This window comes from Xenopus tropicalis, chromosome 8 (assembly GCF_000004195.4).
Source record: "Xenopus tropicalis strain Nigerian chromosome 8, UCB_Xtro_10.0, whole genome shotgun sequence".
NCBI lineage: Eukaryota > Metazoa > Chordata > Amphibia > Anura > Pipidae > Xenopus > Xenopus tropicalis.
Window position 1 is genome coordinate 110,536,428 of NC_030684.2, and position 22,343 is coordinate 110,558,770.

General features: G+C 38.5%; 1 protein-coding gene across 5 annotated transcripts in view; it reads left to right on the forward strand.

The window, feature by feature from the left end:
- Window positions 1-22,343, forward strand: part of fmn1 (formin 1) — a 122,844-nt gene that overhangs the window by 58,868 nt on the left and 41,633 nt on the right. For all 5 annotated transcript variants that reach the window (XM_031890237.1, XM_031890238.1, NM_001129929.2 and 2 more), the window contains 3 exon segments: window positions 5,901-6,730; window positions 8,727-8,871; window positions 21,088-21,175. In XM_031890237.1, coding sequence (XP_031746097.1) covers window positions 5,901-6,730; window positions 8,727-8,871; window positions 21,088-21,175 — 1,063 coding nt within the window.

Below are 22,343 nucleotides of genomic sequence, written 5' to 3' on the forward strand. Positions count from 1 at the left end.
TCTCATTCATCCAGGTAATGGTATATCTGTAGCAATAAGTCAAATCAACTCAACTTGCTGTGTTTTTCTTGAAGATGTTTCGCAAGTCATCCGACTGGTTTTCTCAATTAAGGATGACTTTTACAAAGATCTTCCTGGAATAAATACCCTGGAGTGTTGCTCCAGCCAGCATAGTCTTTTCATCATAACCAGCATGGGGTCAGGGATCTCATGAAGGTAAAGTGTTGATTGTTTTAGCATGATTGGAGCTTTGAGGTGTTATTAAACCATCCAGGGAGCCTAAACAGTGTGTGGTAGACAATAGATGCCACACACCCACCCCCTTATTCAAACTTGGTTTTCACATATATAGCTTCTTTAACACCACTTTAAAACCAGACATTCTTCTCGCAGTCTAGAATCTGGACTTGGTGTAACTGTTGTTTGGTTTCTCCCACATACAAGTCCGAACACTACTCACTGCTTTGCATACACAATTTGACTCTTCTTATACTTTGGGATTGGGTCTTTTGGGTGAACCAGCACAGAGGCTGCATTATAAGACCTTAAAATGTGCTTAGTTCTTATGATTCTTAGAGTATGATACCCAGATGTTGCTTTAGAGCACCTTCCAGCATCTTTAATCAAAGGTTAAAACCCTGCTGGGGACTGTAGTTGATCAACATCTGGGGTTGAGCACAATTGATCTGGGCAGTAAGAATTTCTGATCACATTAATGCTTGTTCTTTTTCATCAGTGCTTTTCAGCCTTTTGCAATAGCATGCTATTTGCATAGTAAATGTATTCAGGCCATATTATAATGAACTGTTGATGGCATTCAAGAAGTCTTTAGAGACCCTGAGCAGGCACAGAGCCATACCCTTGCACTGGAGGGCCACATATTGCTCCTGATCCTCCAACTTGATAATTTGCTTTTACATAAGCATAACTTGGATAGCAATGAAAGGGGAAGTGTAGCCCCCCTACTTTTTCCCAGTTGTTACTAAGGTTGGTACACACAGTTTGTTTGTGATTATGGCAATATACCTAGTAACTAGTTTCACAGCAGAACACTCAGAGTGCTTGATCTCACAGTTCCCTAATCGCCCATTGATCCCTTCCTTGGCTCTGGGTTTGGGAGCTGAGCCTTTGATGAAAGCATTGAGAGGCTGCCGTGCTTTATATCTTTCACAGTTTGCACTTTTAATGGTGGTTGGCAGTGGATTTTGTTTAGATTCCTTCTTTTTAAATGATGTTTGGAGCTTGCAATGGTTTATTTTCTTGATAATGGTTAAGTTTGTTGCCCAGAAAGTATCATGAAATATTTTTTATTTTTTTTATTTTTGTAAAGGTTCCTAGTGTGTACCCATTCTTTTAGGAATTGTTTGAATACAGCATATTAAGGTAGCACCTGGGTCAATTTTGTTTATGAAATGGTGTGCAGAAAAATTAAAGACTGTAGATAAATTGGTAGTTGAGATAGGGTTTATGCAACCTTTTATATGATCTCAACTAAACAAGCTTATGGAGTCGGGTGGATGCCTGGCTTCATCCCATCAAGAGTTTGCTCAGATGGCCTTCAGTTGGTTTGCTTTTCATTTTCTAACATGTTTTTCTCTTTGAGTGGATTTGGCTTAGCTTTTTATAGTTTTTTCCCTCTTTTTAGTTTTTTATACTCTATTGTAAAAAGCACTTTACAAGACTGGGAAATGTTTAGTAGGTGAAAAGTTTTTTCTCTCCTGCGGACTAATAACAATGAGAGAGATTTGCAGGGGATTCTCTGTATTGACTGTGGTATAGTTAGTACAAAGTGAATGTAGTCAACATAAGCTGTAAAAATATGTTTAATGTAGGATTATAGTATAACTTATAACAAAATAAAGCTAGTTTGCTTAATATTATGTCATCCCCAGGTAACTCCAGATTCATATTATACAAGCCATTGCTCTTTATAATTGTTCTCAATTAATGTATGTGCATGGTATGAGTTTTTAAAATGTGTCAAAAAGGTAAATAAACTCTCATTTAAAATAGAAGATTATTTTACACGAAGGTAAGATATGTGTGTATTTTCATGCATTTCCACAAATGAACCGCAGGGAATCATAAGAATTTCCTCAGGACAGCATTCTGGGTGCTTCTGTCTTCCCTTCCCCGTTTGTTTATGGGCTTAGTCACGGGTTTATTGAAGCATGCAGATACAGTACTAAGGAAACAATATAAAGCCAACTTTGACAGAACACTTATGTGTGTGACCTAAAATGTAAGGAAAAATAAATTGTACAGTAAATCTAAATAAAAATGGCAGAATCACTTTTGGCATTAGAACCTGAATTCAAGATCTAATCTTTGTCTTGGCTTTCCCAATTCTAGAAGAACTTATGATCCCTTCTCCATTATATACAATTTTCATCTGTGAGAGTATACTTTCCTTGTTTGTGGCAGAATTGTGGGTCAGGGAATTCCTCTATCCAGAATCCTTACCTACTGGGATCCTTACGCTACAGGCCCGAGCTGACCAGATGCCTTAGGCCACCCCGGTCCAACACCTTGCCCCTGCCCCCTGCCTGCGTGTGTGTGTGCTCAAGCCATTGCGGGTGAGGGGGTGGTTGTGGCCTCTTTCACACAATGATAAGGGAGTGTGGACTAGGGGTAGGCAGGAGAGGTACCTGCCTGGTGCTGTCCCCATTGTTGTGCCCTAGGCAGGTGCCTCTTCTGCCTACCCCTAGTACCGGCCATGACTACAGGCAATATGGCCTGGGAGAGATACCTACAAAACTGCCACTCCTTTGTTGGAGCTCGGACCTGCTCTTTCTAGGGTAACTACTCTTATATAATAAATATCTTTCATTGCTTGACTTTAAGGAAGTGTTCTATCTTTCCAGCCATATACTCCGGTATCTAAATATCTCTCATCAGTTGCAATCCCCTGCTGATTACTCTTGAGCCATGGAACCAAACCTATCATTAATATAGAAGTGCTTTTAGTATGGGTTTTCTTCTCAGGGCAGAAAATGATTACTTCTCTTAATGCTGGCCAGATGCAAATTGTTTTGTCTTTTGCCAGCTGTCAGATAGATATTAATTGAAAGCAATTTAATGGTGATGAGTAGGTCCTGCAGAATTACCATTTAATAACCCATACCCCATTACATATAGGTTTTTTTTAGAAGCCAGCTCAGAAATAGAATTTACAATACTACAAAACCTCGCTGTGACTGTGATAAATTACTAAATCCTTTAGAATACCCTACAAAGAAAATCACCAATTGGACATCTATCTGTTGCTGGGTTCATCTGCACTCCAGATTCCATTTGAGAAGGAGATATTAACTTAAGTAGAAACTTTACGATATGGAAAATAAAATGTGCTTTTATGCTGCTCGTATTTTTGTGTAGGGCTGCCAGTGCACACTCTGCATTAGAAACTATTAGGACAGTCTTTGATCCTTGCCATAAAAGCCCTAGGGCCGGTAGAGTTGCAGAGGCATCTATATCTCACTCGGCTAAGTCATTTAACAACCAGGTACAAAATAATGAATTATTTCATTTGGAAAACAAAATAAGCGAAGGCTGAAGGTGGCCATACATGGGCAGAATTCAGCTGCCGATTCGGCTTCTTCAGACTGCCTGCTGAATCATCAGATACGGGTAGAATTCTTTTGTTTTTACCTGCATATCTGACGATTCAGCTCTGAACATTAGTGGAGGACATATCGGGTGAAGATCTGCTGGTTTGGCAACCTGGCCAAATGAGCAGATTGCAACATGTATGACCACACTTGCACTTTGGAGCATGTGATCCACAGACACGTGCTTGTCATTTAAATAGGGGCCATATATATTGCACAGGGAACTGTAGAACTGCACCTACCTTCTTCTCTTTTAGTCCAAGGATATCAGTTTGAACACATTGGCTTGATGGACATGTATTAGTAAGTTAGTGGAAGTAATTTGTCTATTTATACACAATTTTATATTTCGCTTAAGAAACTGTTTTCTATTGAATCACTTTTAGTGGTAACTTAGTTAGGCCATTGTGCTCAGCAAAGAGTCCAAAGCCTAAGGGCCAGACAAAATGCCAAGTTCAGTTCCAGAACAGAAAGTAGGTACAGAAAAAGTTATTGGTCAGCAGAGGGCAGTGTTTAGTTTTTATGTACTAAGTCACATTTTGCAGAGATATTTAAGTACTGAGATAAATGTGCTCCAGTCCCCTTTCATCCAAACACAAGATGAAGTAAATTGCTGTAATTGTCACACATGCAGCTCTCATGTTTATCCCATTAGGATTTAAGATCTAAGCTAAATATATGAATACAACATATTTGTTTCCACTGGCATTTTTCCTTCTCTAAACATGCAGTACATCTAATATTTCAGGACACAAGAGTAAAAATATACCCAGAAAAATATTTATTAGCATAAATGGTTCCTGCTTGATACACAGCAGCTCACACACTTATTTTGGGATCTTTATTACAGTTCTCTGATGTTCAGCAATGCTTACCAGAACACTGTCACATAGCCTTCTTTGTGTTTAAGGTCATGGCTGATCTGTACATGTCATTGAGGCCCACCTTGCATCAATCAAATTATCTAAGCACTTTTAGAAATAGACAAGGCAATAAACTAATGTTAGAGTAAAAGTGGGCCTGCAGCTCAGATAAACTTTCTCCAAAGGGAAGTATTTGGCAGAAACAAGGTTGTTTTGCTCATTCTCTCACAGCATGTTGGCACATATAAATTTTGGATTTTTATTGTTTGGTTGTTGAAACAGTGTATTGTTTGCAAGTGTTCCAAGCTCATTTCTCCGTGGATTCATGCTTATCCACAAGTTGTTGTTTAGTTGCCAAATAGTATAGATAGTAATTAGAGAATTTTGTGTACACCTACACTGCATCGCTGGAGTTTGCTCAGTTCTGTCTTAGGTCTTTTTAATGTCTTTCACTGTCACTGTCTTTTTGCTTTTTACTACATGTAATTGCATGGATTAAAGAGTAAGATCTATATCGGGGCATGCAGGTTAAAATAAAAGTAAACTGGCAGTAAAATAATTTTAATGATGTTTATTCTTAGTAATGTGGATAAAGGGAGGTTCTTTCAAAGTTTTATCGCATTACTGGCAGATATTTAAATTACGTAAGCCATTACAGTGGCAGGGAAAAAACATGGAGTTCAATACCTTATTAAATTCTTATGGATTTTGTCCAGTTGATGGCAAACTGTGAAATAGCCACCAGATTGTGACATGGCATTCTACTGTACCCAGCATTGCTAATTAGTGTTTTTCTGTAATTACTTCTAGCCACCAACATTTATTTCCCCGGTGCTTTTAGTTTGTTTTGTGCACTAAGGTTTTTGAATGTTAGAACTTACACAAATGTTACAGATAACCCACAAAGTGCACTCATTTCATTTGAAAAATGGATGTGTGTCAGATGCTCAATTACAGTATGATTTGTCTATATCAGGAATACCCAACCTTTTATACAAGTGAGCCACATTCAAATGGAAAGTGTTGGGGAGCAACACAAGCATGAAAAATATGCCTGGGGGTGCAAATAAGAGATATAATTGGTTTTTGGTAGCCCCTATATGGGCTAGCAGCCTATAGAAGGTTCTGTTTGGCTTTACACTGGTTTTTATGCAATCAACACTTGCCTCCAAGCCAGAAATTTGAAAATAGGCACCTACTTTGAGGCTACTGGAAGCAACATCCAAGGGGTTGGTGAGCAACATGTTGCTTATGAACCACTGGTTGGGGATCACTGGTCTATATATTATCATTTGGATTACTTGGCTGATGATTACAATGTCATTCAGTTTACGTTACGATACTTTACGTATGTTCAGTTCAGTTTATGTTACATGCATTATGTTACAGCCTACTTTTTTACACACCTTTGTTTTAATTGTCTTAGTCCCAATCTGAAGTGGCGATCTTCAATGTGCGAGGGGAACAAGCAGTTCAGACAGCAAAATTAGAGGAGGAAATACAGAAACTGCAAGCGGACCTACAGAATAAACTCAGTCACCAGAATGGGGTGAAAAGGGATGTTTGTGTTTCCACCGAAGATGAGAATTCTCCAAAATCTTTTCGAAATGTATGCATCCAAACTGACCGTGAGACTTTTTTGAAACCCAATGAGGAGGACAAATCTCAAAAAAATGACCCTGTTTTACCAAAGAAATTAAATATTGCATCAATCAGTCAAAACCTCGCTAGTCCCATAAGTCCCAGCGATAATTCACAGCACAATTTCCCTTTAGCTTCCTTGTCAGTTACTACACCACCTCCCCACCCCCTCTCTACATCTTCACAAACAGCCTCTTCTCCAACACCCTTAGATTGCACTTCTATTCCTCCACCTCCATTACTTCCAGGTTTCCCTTCTGTTCCACCACCTCCACCTCTTCCTGGTTCTAGCTCTGTTCCACCTCCTCCACCTCTTCCAGGTATCAGTTCTGCCCCACCACCTCCCCCTCTTCCAGGTTTTAGCTCTGTTCCACCTCCTCCTCCTCCTCTTCCAGATTTAAGTTCTGTTCCACCCCCTCCCCCTTTTCCAGGTGGGGGTCCTCCTCCACCACCTCCTCCTTTTCCTGGGTATGGAAGCTCAGCAGTTCCTCCACCACTACCTCTACCACTCCCCGGGCTTTTTTTTGGGCTGTCAAAACCTCGAAAAGCCCCTGTAGAGCCTGGCTGCCCAATGAAGCCGCTGTATTGGACAAGGATTCAACTAAAAAATGGCAGGTAATATAATGTATGTTTTTGAGAATCAAAACATTTTGTCATAAGTTTTCTTCTAATCATCTTCTGACTGTTCTATAGTAATCTGATTTTTGATGAAGGGCTGAGGGGGGTTGAGTAGGAGCACGGCACAAATGGGAAGGCACATTCTCCAAGTAAATTTGAAATATACCAATTTCCTAGGATGTTGCAGATACAGAAACTAAAGGCTGGGGAACATTGCTTTGTTTATCTGTGCAACTGTAGCACAAACAGGTTGCTGGACAGTATAATTGCAGAAAGCACAGTTGTAAGGCTGCATTTAGTTATTTGTAGTTTACTGCAGGTATAAAGCAAGATATTCAATATACTAAGGGGACACTGACCAGTTATGTAGTATAAAGCAAGGGATCCACTGCCATTGTGCTATAAAAAAATTAGTCTGCACAACCTGTCTGCCAAACTTAGGGAGACTCACAGTCTACATAAGTGGGCAGGGCGAGGCTTGCAACATGTGTAATGGGATGCATGGCCACTGATAAGGAAAGCGCAGCAGAAGGATGTTCAGCTGTGCAGAGTAGTGAAGAGCGAATCTGTCCCGTTTGGCTTTGCCCAAAAATTTGTGAAACTGCTGAAAAATTTGCAGAACGGCAAAACGCCTTTTTTTTTATGCATGTGGCTTTTTTGCTGTGACTGCTCCTTTTATTCCACCACTTTGAATTTTTTTGATGCAACTGCAACTCTTTCCTCACAAATTTGAGGCAGTTTCGCTAAAAAATTCAGCAATGGCGAAATGCCAAATTTCGCTGCGAATCCATGCTGGCAAAAAAAATTGCTTTTCATTAGTGCAGATTACTGCGGGGACACTTGTAAATCCTACAGCGAGTACAACAGCAATATTCTGTAGTGGCCCCATCTGGATAGTGTAGCAAGATGTATTAACACTCTCTGGAGCAGTACATTGTGCAGCAAGTACTATAGCCAGCTGAGCACAGCATTATGACTGGCAGGATGTACAATTTATGGGAAGAATACTGGCAGGCTACATAATGTGCTTAAAGGAACAGTAACACCAAAAAAGTAAAGAGTTTTAAAGTAAATGAATATAATGTACTGTTGCCCTGCACTGGTAAAAGTTGTGTGTTTGTTACAGTAACTCTGCTATAGTTTATATATAATAAGCTGCTGTGTAGCCCCGGGGGCAGCCATTCAAGCTGGAAAAAAGGAGAAAAGGCACAGGTTACATAGCAGATAACGGATAAGATCTGTAGAATACAATAGTGTTTTATCTGTTATCTGCTAAGTGCCTGTGCCTTTTCTCCTTTGAATGGCTGCCCCCATGGCTACACAGCTGCATTCTTTATATAAACCATAGTAGTGTTTCTGAGGCAAACACACCAGTTGTACCAGTGCAGGGCAGCAGTACATTATATTGGAATTTCTTTTATACACTTGAATTTTTTGGTGTTACTGTTCCTTTAAAAGAGGCAGTGTATTGTAGGGTTACTAGCAGTATACAGTGTACTGTATGAGTGTGTCTGGGCAGATTATGCCACTGTTTTGTGGTTAAATTAAGTGACTGGACATGTTGCATGAGTAAGATGGAACACTTTGAGTATGGTCATGGTGGCTGGAACAAAGGGCACATACACACATTTTCACAATTTTTGTTCCAGCACCAAAAATCAGGGACCTAAGGAAGGCACGGAAAATGCAATTTTTCCCTTTCTCTGATTTATAGATTACATGTAATAATAAGAAATAAGTACAGTAGTTGGCCCTTGGCCTTTAAACATTATTCAGTTTTCACATGTGAGCATCAATTTTATTAATGTCCTCTGTTGAATAGAAGCCTTGCTTCTGTTGGTACTTACTGTGTTTGAGTGAGAGCTGCTGTGGCAGGTTTAATTAATAAGCATGTAAAGGAATCAGGATATGTATATTCTATAGCATCCCATGAATGTAAAATAGCTTTTTGACAAAGTTTGTTGCAGTATGTTAATCTTTCCTATATCACTAGCTCCAGCAATACGTTATGGGAGAACCTAAAGGAGCCCAACATTGCAGACACTAAAGAATTTGAGGACCTATTTGCAAAAGCCACTGTTCAACAGAAGAAGAAACCACTGTCAGACTCTTATGAGAAGAGAGCAAAAGCTAAGCAGGTATGTATGTGTGCCATCAGTCCATCTTCCCTGCACTGCCAACTCTGAGTTTACTTTCTCTGACCTTGAACACAGCCTTTTCTTTGAACACACTGCTTGACTTGTCACAGGGCTTAGCAAATAACAATTCCTGGCAGAGCATAAGGTACATGGGACTCAGATGCCCCCTTGATAGAGTGCTGGAGGAAGGGCGTAGTTGTAGAGTGTAACTCTGGTGTGCAAAACAGATTTGGATCTTTAGCATTAACATTCCACTTACAGGGCATGAAGCAAGGCAACCAAACTCATAGATGTGCCAGATTCTGACAGGCCAGTTCAACCCTGTTGATACCAGCCTCAGAATGTATTGTGGTACACAGAGAATTGTGTGCTTTGTATTTTGTGTTTTACACAAAAGCAAAAGTGTAAGGCTGATACAGAGCAATAATTAGATTTGTGGAGTAGTATTGTAAGCAATACATGATAATTGTGATGTTTTTGCAAGAGTTATCTGGTTTAATAGAAGGTAATGAAATAAATGTGTTCTTTATGAGTTTGTAGTTGCCTAAATGGAACAGTTTAGGTTTTCTGTATATTAGGTGTGTTTTAGGAGCCTTATTCATATGGGTACACCACTGTAATTTTTTTGGCTTCAAAAAATTTGTAGAGGTGCTTTGCTGTGTTTAACATACAGAGCAGCACACCAACAATCTGTCTTGCGCAAGATAAAGTGCATTTTTTTCTGTGTATAGTTGGAGCAATGTGTATGTCTGAATTGGATCACCCATTAGAGATGTTTTGAGATACGTTGAGTTGTGATCCATCACAGTACGTCTGTCAGCACCATGATTAACATATCAAAGCCCAAGAAGGGGTTAGGATAACGGCCTTGTTGGCGTCTTCTTTTCCCTTGCATCTTGCTAATTGCTTGCATGTGTTGACGGTCAGGACATTGAAATATCACCACAATATGGCCAAGGACAATCATAGGAAGAAATTTTGCAAGCCTTGGATCCTGTATGCAAAGAACTAAACGTAATCGAGCCAGATATTTAAATCATTTGACAAATAGTTAGGTAGTTTAATGGGTGTTGGAATTCAGAGAAATCTGTAAGTTAATTCTGTAAGCTTTTTTTTCTGGATTTTGAGCATATTTATAAAAAATTGGAAATAAGTTGAAAGTTGCAACCAGTGAACATGGAATTCTTATTATAAAGGTAATAAGTGTGCCATGTATAATAAGCTCTGCATAAGTTTGCCCATCTTAGGTGTCTTGTTTTACATATTTGGTCCTAGATTTGCAATGTGTTGGGCAGACATTTGATTGGTTGTTTTACCATTATTAGAAGGACAACATTTGGAAGCTACAGATTTTGCAAAATCAAGCTAAATTTGAATGTTTAATTTCATGTGAAATACTACTATACTGAATCAATTCACATTTACTAGTTTATTTTTAGTAATACAGTTATGGAATCCATTATCCAGAAACTCATTATACAGAAAGCTCAGAATTATGGGAAGGCCATCTCCCATAGACTCCAGTTTAAGCAAATTATTCAAATTTTTTAAAATTATTTTTGATTTCTCTAATAATTAAACAGTATTTTGTACAAACCGGATTCCAAAAAAGTTGGGACACTAAACAAATTGTGAATAAAAACTGAACGCAATGATGTGGAGGTGCCAACTTCTAATATTTTATTCAGAATAGAACATAAATCACGGAACAAAAGTTTAAACTGAGAAAATGTACCATTTTAAGGGAAAAATATGTTGATTCAGAATTTCATGGTGTCAACAAATCCCCAAAAAGTTGGGACAAGTAGCAATAAGAGGCTGGAAAAAGTAAATTTGAGCATAACGAAGAGCTGGAAGACCAAATAACACTAATTAGGTCAATTGGCAACATGATTGGGTATAAAAAGAGCTTCTCAGAGTGGCAGTATCTATCAGAAGCCAAGATGGGGAGAGGATCACCAATTCCCACAATGTTGCGCAGAAAGATAGTGGAGCAATATCAGAAAGGTGTTACCCAGCGAAAAATTGCAAAGATTTTGCATCTATCATCATCAACTGTGCATAGCATCATCCGAAGATTCAGAGAATCTGGAACAATCTCTGTGCGTAAGGGTCAAGGCCGTAAAACCATACTGGATGCCCGTGATCTCCGGGCCCTTAAACGACACTGCACCACAAACAGGAATGCTACTGTAAAGGAAATCACAGAATGGGCTCAGGAATACTTCCAGAAACCATTGTCAGTGAACACAATCCACCGTGCCATCCGCCGTTGCCAGCTGAAACTCTACAGTGCAAAGAAGAAGCCATTTCTAAGCAAGATCCACAAGCTCAGGCGTTTTCACTGGGCCAGGCATCATTTAAAATGGAGTGTGGCAAAATGGAAGACTGTTCTGTGGTCAGACGAGTCACGATTCAAAGTTCTTTTTGGAAATCTGGGACGCCATGTCATCCAGACCAAAGAGGACAAGGACAACCCAAGTTGTTATCAACACTCAGTTCAGAAGCCTGCATCTCTGATGGTATGGGGTTGCATGAGTGCGTGTGGCATGGGCAGCTTGCATGTCTGGAAAGGCAGCATCAATGCAGAAAAATATATTCAGGTTCTAGAACAACATATGCTCCCATCCAGACGTCATCTCTTTCAGGGAATACCCTGCATTTTCAACAAGATAATGCCAGACCATATTCTGCATCAATCACAACATCATGGCTGCGTAAGAGAAGGATCCGGGTACTGAAATGGCCAGTCTGCAGTCAAGATCTTTCACCTATAGAGAACATTTGGCGCATCATAAAGAGGAAGGTGCGACAAAGAAGGCCCAAGACGATTGAACAGTTAGAGGCCTGTATTAGACAAGAATGGGAGAGCATTCCTATTCCTAAACATGAGAAACTGGTCTCCTCGGTCCCCTCGGTCCCCAGACGTCTGTTGAGTGTTGTAAGAAGAAGGGGAGATGCCACACAGTGGTGAAAATGGCCTTGTCCCAACTTTTTTGGGATTTGTTGACACCATAAAATTCTGAATCAACATATTTTTCCCTTAAAATGGTACATTTTCTCAGTTTAAACTTTTGTTCCGTGATTTATGTTCTATTCTGAATAAAATATTAGAAGTTGGCACCTCCACATCATTGCGTTCAGTTTTTATTCACAATTTGTTTAGTGTCCCAACTTTTTTGGAATCCGGTTTGTACTTGATCCTAACTAAGATATAATTAATCCTTATTGGAGGCAAAGCAATTCTATTGGTTTATTTAATGTTTAAATTATTTTTTGGTAGGCTGAAAGTATGGAGGACCAAATTATAGAAAGAAAAAAAACCCAGGTCCAGAGCATTTTAGATAATTGGTCCCATACCTGTAAAGCTATTTAGTTTCATTACATTTAATAATGGGTTTTGGTCTTAGAAAAAGTTACAGTGGGGGGGATCAGTCTTTGAGACCAGTCCATTGTCAGGAGACACTTCCCAAGGTAATGCAAGTGGAAGCCGCTACCCTATAAAAAGGGGTTTCCTTGATGTGGTGTAGAGGTTAGCAACATTATTATGATAAATTTGCAACTAAAAACCTGTGCTTATAAAAATATATTCACTTGTGTTATCATTAACCCTGGGCTATGGATGTGCATTGATCCAATCAATTTTTGTACAATATAATTTAAATAAGCTATATTCAGAGCATCTTCCTGGTGTGCAATCTTTTATTTTTTCATTTTTGGTGTTTGCAAGCATAGATGGAGAATAATAAAGATTCAGGAAATCAGCATCACTAAAAATAAACCAACTTCTCTATATATTCTTAAATCATTTTAGGTTATTCAGTGTAAATCCTTGTATTGGTAGCCTCCTCAAACAAAGTATTCACCCTCCTCTCCATTAGTATGTCTGCAGGAAATGTAAATGAGCATTACTTTCTATAAGCATACTTTACATTGATAGTCAGGTATAAACTGTTAAAGTGTGTGTTTTATATTTGTTCCATAGTGCTACTTTAAGCTCCTTTGTAATGGATTTGTCTTGGTGATTTTCTTTATTATCAGCTGTTTCTCCATTGTGCCTTGCTATGCTGTTTTAGATTTTGTCTACAGCTGATTATTTACATATAAATGTAATGAAAGGGCTTCATATATATATTTACATATATAACATGTGGTTACACTACACTTGTAAAAACTGTGTGTTTGCTGTGGTCTTAATACCTTTTGTAAAAATAAGCTTCTTTGTAAAATCAGCAACTGCTGTGTGGAGTCCTAAAGGGCCCATGTTACATTTAATGTTAACATCCACTCTTTCCTTGACTCCTCGAAACAACATACACCATGGTAGATGCTGTTTCTTTTCTTTTCTTCCAGGAAAGAGAAATTACTGTAAGTATGATAGAGTTTTCCTCATTCCTGGACTCGAAACAGCATCCACTATGGTGTATGCTGTTTCTTTGGAGTCCAGGAAAGAGAAATTACAGAAAGCATGATGGAATTTTCCACAATGTTTACACTGACAGGCAGATTCTTTATGTCAGTACACACACACATACAGGAGGCAAGGAGTTTGTAAGTTCTCCCTGTACTTGTAAGAGTTTTGTTGGGTATTACTACCTGATGAAGTTGACACAGCTGTGTGATGTGTGAATGTGATAGACCAGGGGTCCTCAAATATTTTAAGCAGGGGGCCAGTTTATGGTCCCTCAGACTGTTGGGGGGCCGGACTAAAGTTCTCACCCATGTCCTTATACTATGGCCCTCTCCCTGCTGCTTCCTTCTGCTCCCCCGCTGCATCTTCCGGTTCCTCACTGCGTCCTCGCATCAGATTATAGTGGAGGCGGGTAAATTACCTTGGGGGGCCATATCCGGCCTTAGTTGGAGGATGCCTGTGATAGACTGTTAGCTCGTCTAGGGCAGGGACCTATGGGGTATATTTATCATGCTGTGTAAAAAGCGAATGAAGCATTACTGGTGATGTTGCCCAGGGCAACCAATCAGAAATTATATTTCAACAGTTAGAAAACCAAATCAAAGCATCTGATTGGTTGCTATGAGTAACATCACCGGTGATGTTATACTCCACTTTTTACACAGCATGATAAATATAACCCTATAGGGTATATTTATCATGCTGTGTAAAAAGTGGAGTGAAGCATTATTTGTGATGTTGCCCAGGGCAACCAATCAGCAATTAGATTTCAACAGTTAGAAAATGAAAGCAAAGCATCTGATTGGCTGCTATGAGCAACATCACTGGTAATGTTTACTCAATTTTTACATAGCATGATAAATATACCCTTATGTGTAAGAAGGTCAGTATCTGTGAGCACTGAGTACATTGGTTGGCACTATAAATAAAGGCTTATATAGTAGCTGTTGCTGCAAAGAAATATTTTATTTTCAAATACTGTCTAAATAGATATGAACAGAGACTTTAGGGCAGATTTATTAATGTACGAACGCTCCGACTTTTTAGTACTGAGCGTATTTTCCGCGACTTTTTCGTACTTTGTGACAAAATTTGTGCAACAAAATCGTATTGTTGCGCCAAGTACGAAAGTTTCGGATTCAAGCTTCGGTATCATGACTTTCCGTGGGCCAGGTTGGAGCTGCAGAGTGCCATTGAGTCCTATGGGAGGCTTCCAAAATTGTGCACAGAAGTCAGAAAGATTTTCCCGCCCGCTGTTTATGATCGTTCAGATAAGAAAATTTTGTGACTTTCGGATCGCCAATACGATATTATCGTGACTATTCAGATTTTTCCATAAGCATTTTCGTGATCAACAGAAATTATCATATCCAATCAGAATTTTTCCCATTTTTGGATTCAAACTCATACTTTGATGAATGTGGCCCTTTGTGTTTAGGTTTTAAACCAGCTTAATTGATTGTTGTCCATCATGACTTCCTTTGTGAGTGCTTAATGCAGGGATCCCCAACCTTTCTTACTCGTGAGCCACAGTCAAATGTAAAAAGACTTGGGGAGCAACACAAGCACCATAAAAGTTCATGGAGGAGCCAAATAAGGGCTAAGATTGGCTATTAGGGAGCCTCTATGCACCCTATCAGCTTACAGGGGGCTTTATTTGGTAGAAAATCTTGTTTTTATTCAACCAAAACTTGCCCCCAAGACAGGAATTCAAAAATAACTACCTGGTTTGGGGGCACTGAGAGCAACATCCAAGGGGTTGGGGAGCAACATGTTGCCCCTGAGCCTCTGGTTGGGGATCACTGGCTTAATGGCTTCATGTTAAAACAAGGTGCATGTGCTGAAGGTACAGTACATGGATTTCATTTTTATGTATGAACTAGCATAAGAAAACCTTTGTTAAAAAAGGGAGTCTTTTTAAAATAGGACTGTGGTCTTGTCTTGTTTTGTTGTAACCCCCCCTTCCCCACAGAGTTTAAATTAGGTACTTTTATATAGGGATACTCTCAGGTGATTTTTTTTAATCTTAGTGAGGTAAATATGTATGTATATTTTATTTATATAGCTCTACTCATGTACACGGCGCTGTACAGCAGAATAATTAATAAACAATTAAACAGGGGATCATTACAATAATAGGTAAAAAATGCACAGTACAATAATGAATACAAATAAATAAAAAGGTACAGTTGCTTTTAACATTCTACACAGCCAGGTTACAAAAGAAGGGAGATCCCTGCCCCGTAGAGCTTACAATCTAAATGGACATATTGTATTTATTTCCATTTCTTTACTTCTTTAAAAAAGTAAAAATAATGGGGACCCTGAAATGGCTTGCTTCTCCTTTGTTGATTGCTTTTTGTAAAATTTTGCAATGGTTGATTCTTATAAAAAGTCTATGTAGTGGTGTTTGCTTTTATTTTACCTGCTACATAGTTTTGTAATCCTATGTATGATTCTTAGCAAACTGTTTATAACTGGCTCTGGGTGTGCCATTGCAGAGTTCTGTGGTAATTTGCTTTTGGAATTAAGAGGAAATTACATAGTAAGCAGTAAGAAACATTTCATAGACTAGCATAGAAGCATGTCCTCTAGCCCAAGGGTGCATCCACTAGTGTCCATAATCCATCTTGCCCATGAGAAACAACATTGGGCTGCTGGTAGCTTAATTGGATTTGATTTCTTATAAACCATGCAGAAATGTTATCTGTCAGTCAGCCCCCATATTGAATTATCAGAAAGAAAGTGGCTTAACAAACACCCAGAGTCTGACTAGGTTTGTCAGTATTATAGTTCAGTATTATATATGCTCTGTACTCATTTCAGGAATGTAGGCCTTTGGGTTTTTTTGCCCTGAGGAAAAAGCAAGGTCAGTCACTTCTTTGTTCTTAGTAGGTAGAGGATGGGTTTGTCAAGTTAGGCTTAGTTTGCCAGTTTCTTTGTGAGCTTATGAGGTAATATTAAAAAAAATAGTTTGGGTTAGATCAAAGAGTTATATAAACATTGCTGTGAGAAACCGTGTACATCAGACTAAAATATTCTCACAGTCGTGATAAGGTACACCTTTGTTTTTTGTTTTTGCTTCATTAGTGAATGTATTAATCAAATAAAAGCTAAACAAGTGACATCCCACAATGCTACAGTTCATCTCATTGTTACATAGTAACATAGTAAGATTAGGGATATGGTCATGATTTTTATGGTATACTTTTTATTTCTAAATTACACTGTTTACATAGCAAATAATTCACTCTACCATTTAAAATTTTATTCTTGAACCACAAATATATATTTATTTTTTAGTTGTAATATTGGTGTGTAGGCGCCATCTCAGTGCATTGTGCCTGAGTCTGAGCTTTCAGAAAGAGCCAGCGCTACACATTAGAACTGCTTTCAGGCATGATGTAAAGCTTGCCTTACTAACAGTACCATACCAGATGACAGCATGTCTGAGAAAATCCAAAACAGAGGCCTAGCTAAAACTGTACTAACTATTTCAGTACCCAAGGGTATATTCCCTCTGGCCCAGTGCCTTGTTCACATTAATTTTGAGTACATTTAGGGTGAAGACACACAGAGCTACTAGTAGCAGCTACTTTTTTATGGCTTCTAAACACCAGAAAATAACCTGCCATAGAGAATACTGAGAACTGCCCCTGCTAAAACACACATAGAGACAGTTATCAGTAAATGATCAGCATTGTCTATTTTAGTAGCCACAAAAAGTAGCTGCTACTAGTAGCTCTGTGAATCTTCACCCTTATGTACCATGTCTTGCATCACCAACTGACTAGATTGAGCTGAGCCATCAGGTGGAACTGATTTAGCACATTTGCCTTTTCTCTATCCGTTATAACCATACTGTTACCATAATTAAAAGGATCCACACTTTTAAACTGCATTTTATTAATACACTTGAAAACTTTTTGGAGTTATTCTTACCCTCTATCACAATTCGCTCCTCATTTTCTATCTTTGCCTTCCTGGTTGCTGTTTTACAACTTTTGTTATAGTGTTTATATTCATTGAACACAGCTTATGTCCCCTCTGTTTACCTTTTAACTTCTACTTTACTTCTGAATTAAGACACATAGGGTGTCCTTAACCCTCCTACTTTTACTTCTTAAGAGAAAAAATTGGAAACAGTAATGATTTCATATAATGATTTCAGATATTTTCAGTAGCAACCATTTCTGTTCTGTGTTTTTAGCAGAAAACATAAAATGCTATTTAATTTATTACTGTTCACTAGAAAGACATGAGGGCTTATTTACTAATGCCAGAGTAGAGTGCCTTGCATCCCCTGACACTATTTTGTTGTTCTTTGTGAATAACATGCAATAAAGAGGCAGACATAAAAACACCTATGCACTATACCCTTTTTGTATGCGTAAAAATGATCCCCTCTGTTATCTATTTTACAAATAAAGTCCAAATTAAATTGCATCTGTATTAATGAACTCACACATGTAACCTTAGGTAATACAGGTATTGGACCCCTTATCCGGAAACCCGTTATCCAGAAAGCTCCGAATTACGGAATGCCCGTCTCCCATAGACACCATTTTAATCAAATAATTCAGAATTTTAAAACTGATTTCCTTTTTCTATGTAGTAATAAAACAGAACCTTGTAATTGATCCCAACTAAGATATAATTAATCCTTATTGGATGCAAAACAATCCTATTGGGTTTAATTAATGTTTTATTGATTTTTTAGTAGATTTAAGGTATTGAGATCCAAATTACGGAAAGACCCCTTATCCGGAATACCCTTGGTCCCGAGCATTCTGGATAATGGGTCCTATACCTGTATATGAATATATTCCAAAAAACATGGGAACCATGGATGAGACATATACCTAGTGGGAGCCCCCCCCCCCCCCCCCCTCAATATAGAATGCTGAACTTCAGTTTAGGGTAAAAACAGACAATAGTAAAGAATAGTCTCAAGACCAACTTGCATTTTAAGGCTGCTAATGTCATAGAAAAGCAGGCACAGTATTTTTATTCTGAATACATAAGTTTGCTTACTGTCTATTGTGAACTTTATCTAATGAATCATAATATTATACTGATATGAGATTGCATATCTAAAATTGTTTTACTAAGTGCCATGCTACATATATAGCAAACTGTGTATTCTTATTTATAACTTTTTTATAACTTGCAAATGTAATTTAATACAACAAAAAAAAAAGCAACTCCACCCACTTTATTCAGGGAGAATACTATCTCAGTGTCTCTCTCTGTAGAAGGTGGCAGGATGTATTATGGGCAAGAAATAATTTAATTTTTTCCCATTTTAACCCTTCTTTTGATCTAAAATGCAGCAGGAGTAGAAGTGTGTGCTTTGATGAAACCATGTTTTTAACATGAACTTCTATATTTAGAAATCAAAACCACTCATCTTTTCCCTTACAACTTGATTTTTTGCAGTGTGTTATTTGTGTATTTTAGTAAAACAAACTTGTGCTTTCATATAAACACTTTATTATTTGGCTCTGCAATGAATTCTAATCATCAATAAAGGATTCAAAATAATAATCATATAATGTAATGCCTTTTCTTATGCCCTAATGTCTGTTCTTATGGAGGCAAGCCGTTTTTGCCATTTTAATGATCGTTACAAAATAGATACAAGCAGTCAGCAGAGAGTTAATGGTTTTCTTTCACTCCCAGAGGGCCCAGCCTCATGTGTAATTATGACCATGTGTATATGTATTTGGAGCCCTGAGATTCTTGGCTGGAGCACTCCATGGACTTTTCAAATATTTAGAATAAAAGGATTTAGGGTGTGGGGTGTTTATCACAGAGATTTCTTTTTTCTACTTTTTTTTCTTGCCTGAGAATTCTACTGATTTCCTTAATTATAGTATAGGGGGCTGATTGTGAAACTTTTAATTCTAGCAGTTTGGACCCATAGTCTTTTAGCTGAAAGAGAATATCAAAAGGTCTAAATAGTTATCATTGGCTGCCTTCTGGGGAGCCAGTTCGCATTCACTTTAATCTAATCTACCTGCCATTCTAGTTCACAGGTTTGGACCCCCCTTGAGCATCCAGCCCCACAGTTTGGGAAACACTGCTTAATGAGTTCTGAATACCCTTTTAATTATAGCATACTATGTATTTATCTATCTAGTGCAGGGATCCCCAACCTTATTTTACCTGTGAGCAACATTTCAATGAAAAAAGGGTGGGGAGCAACACAAGCACAAAATCTTTCCAAGAAGGTGACCAATAAGGACTTAGATTGGTCAATTAGTAGCCCAATGTGGACTGGCAGACTACTAGAGGTACTGTTTAGCAGTACAGATGGCCTTTATGCCTCCGAAACATGCCTCCAAATAAGAAATTCAAAAATGGGCACCAACTTTGAGGCCACTGGGAGCAACATCAAAGGGGTTGGGGAGCAACATGTTGCTCAGGAGCCACTGGTTGGGGATCACAGATCTAGTGTGTTTTTGGGCTTTCTGTGCAAAGGCTAATATCTAACTGCCCAATCTGATTTCAGTCTTAAGGTGGCCACACGTGGTAATTTGCGATCTTTCGTGCGACCATCGGTCGCATGAAAGATCGTTCCAATCCGCCACTAACGTTCAGGGCTGAAATGGCAGATAAGGAGGTAGAAACAATAGGATTTCTACCTCCTTCTGCCGATTCAGCCCTGACGGCAAATTTTGCTCAGACGCCTTCTATGGCGCCCGATCAAAATCTTTTAACCCGCACGATCGGCGAGTCGACCAATATCAGCAGCCTTCTGTGATATCGATCGACTTGCCGTCTTGCCATACACGCACGGATATCGTAAGAAACGAGGTTTCGTACGATATTATCGGTGCGTGTATGGCCTGCTTTTCTGTACAGAAACATTTGCAGTACAATACAGGCATAGTATTTATTATCCAGAAACCCCTTATTTAGAAAGCCCCAAATTATGGGAAGCCCATCACCTATAGAATATTTTCTATTTTAAGCAAATAATTCACATTTTTAAAAATTATTTTGTTTTTATCAGTGATAATAACACAGTGTCTTGATACCAGCTAAGATATAATTAATCCTTATTGGAGGCAAAACAGCCCTATTGGATTTATTTATTATTTTTATTATTATTAAGTAATTTTTTTAGTAGACTTAGGGGCAGATTTATCAAAGTGTGAAATTAGAGCTTACCACAGGAAAGTTTACCCACTTTCTATTCATTCCTATGGGATTTTTAGAAGACTATGTATCAAATGACAAACTCTAACATTCACCTTTTGATAAGTAGTTTCTAAAAATCCCTTAGGAAGTCATAGAAAGTGGGTGAGTTTTTCTTTGGTGAGCTCTAATATCACAATTTGAGAAATCTGCCCCTTAAAGTATGTAGACATTAAAGTATGTAAAATTACGGAAAGACCACCTATCCAGAAAACCCCAGGTCCCGAGCATTCTGGATAACAGTTCCCATACTTGTACTAGCATTTCTAGGTGAATATGAAGAGTATGTTTTCTTTTATATGGCATTTAAACTAAAAAATAGATTGCTTTAGATAGATAGATTTTTGCATAATGAAAGAAAATGTCATTCTTAGCAACTTTCTTCTACATTATTTTAGAAATCAGAATCAGCAGTGCAGAGCGTAGCAATTGCTAGAGATAGTGCTTTCAATATCCATAGTTTTGTGCTTTTTTTCTTTAATGGCATTCTGATTTTTATAAGGGTTGCTGTCTAATGACACAACGATTGTGGATTTATGTATGCATGGTTCTTAAAAAAGAACAGGAAGCCTTAATGATACCATTTCTATTTACATGTTTAGGTTATAAAGCTACTGGATGGGAAGAGGTCTCAGGCTGTGGGCATTTTAATATCCAGTTTACATCTGGACATGAAGGATATTCAACAAGGTATGTACAGATTTTTGGAAATAGATCATAGAAATATCCCCGAACACATGGTTTTAAAATCCATATATATGTATGCTGGCCTTTCTCAGCACTCAAGGTGGTCATGCATCTACAGATAAAAGCTGCTGACTTGGCCCCTCCAGACTGAGTTGGCAGCTTATTGGCTTGTGCTTCTCCTAACATCCTGGCTGGCTGACATTTGGCCGAAAACTTGCCAGGTGTCTATCAAATAGATTAGAAAATCCCATCAGATGAAAACTGCATTGGCCCTGCTTTAGCTTTTTTGGTGTTTATTTGTGGTTGTCTCAAAATAATTTATTCAGTGATGTGACACCTATTTCTAAAAATGTGTTCATTGCAGGTTCATTTCTTTTCAGATAAAAGAATGTCATCAGTTTTTTCCCCCACATGTAAGCAGTATTTATCTAACAGTGGTCCCCAACCTGTGGTTCGTGTGCAACATGTTGCTCACCAACCCCTTGGATGTTGTTCTTTGTGGCCTTAAAGCAGGTGTTTGTTTTTGAATTCCTGGCTTGATGGCAAGATTTGGTTGCATAAAACAACAGAGCTTCTAGGCTGCCAGTCCACACGGGGATACCAAATAGACAATCACTGCCCTTATTGAGGACCTTAGCAACTTTTTTTATGTTGATGTTACTCCCCAACTCTTTTTATATTTGAATGTGGTTCACAGATAAAAAACGGTTGGGAACCTCAGATCTAAGACATAGCAAGCTTTCTCCACTGGCATAGCTTACCAGCCTGTCGTCACACGGTGCAAAATCTGCCATGTTTATGTACTGACAAGCTGATGCAATGCCTACCAGTGCAATTGCAGACACAGGGTGGAAAGCAGCAGGTCATTTTTTCTCCACTGTCCTATCTATGCTAATTGATAAACACGGTGAGCCCCTGGTCTTAAAATTGTGCATACTGTGGACAGTACTATTTTGCAACAATTTGCATGTAGACCTCATAAGCTGCTGAATCAGTCTAATGGACCCGAGTGTATGGGCACCCCCAAAATCTCAATTCCCTAGGCCCTGTTTTTCATGTAGAATGGTACAAATGGCCTGCTTTTGGCAGGTAGTCTTAGAAAAATATAGTAGTCTGGTTATGGGACTTGTACAGGGGCAGAATAATTATTCCTTGGCCCCAGGTTGTACCC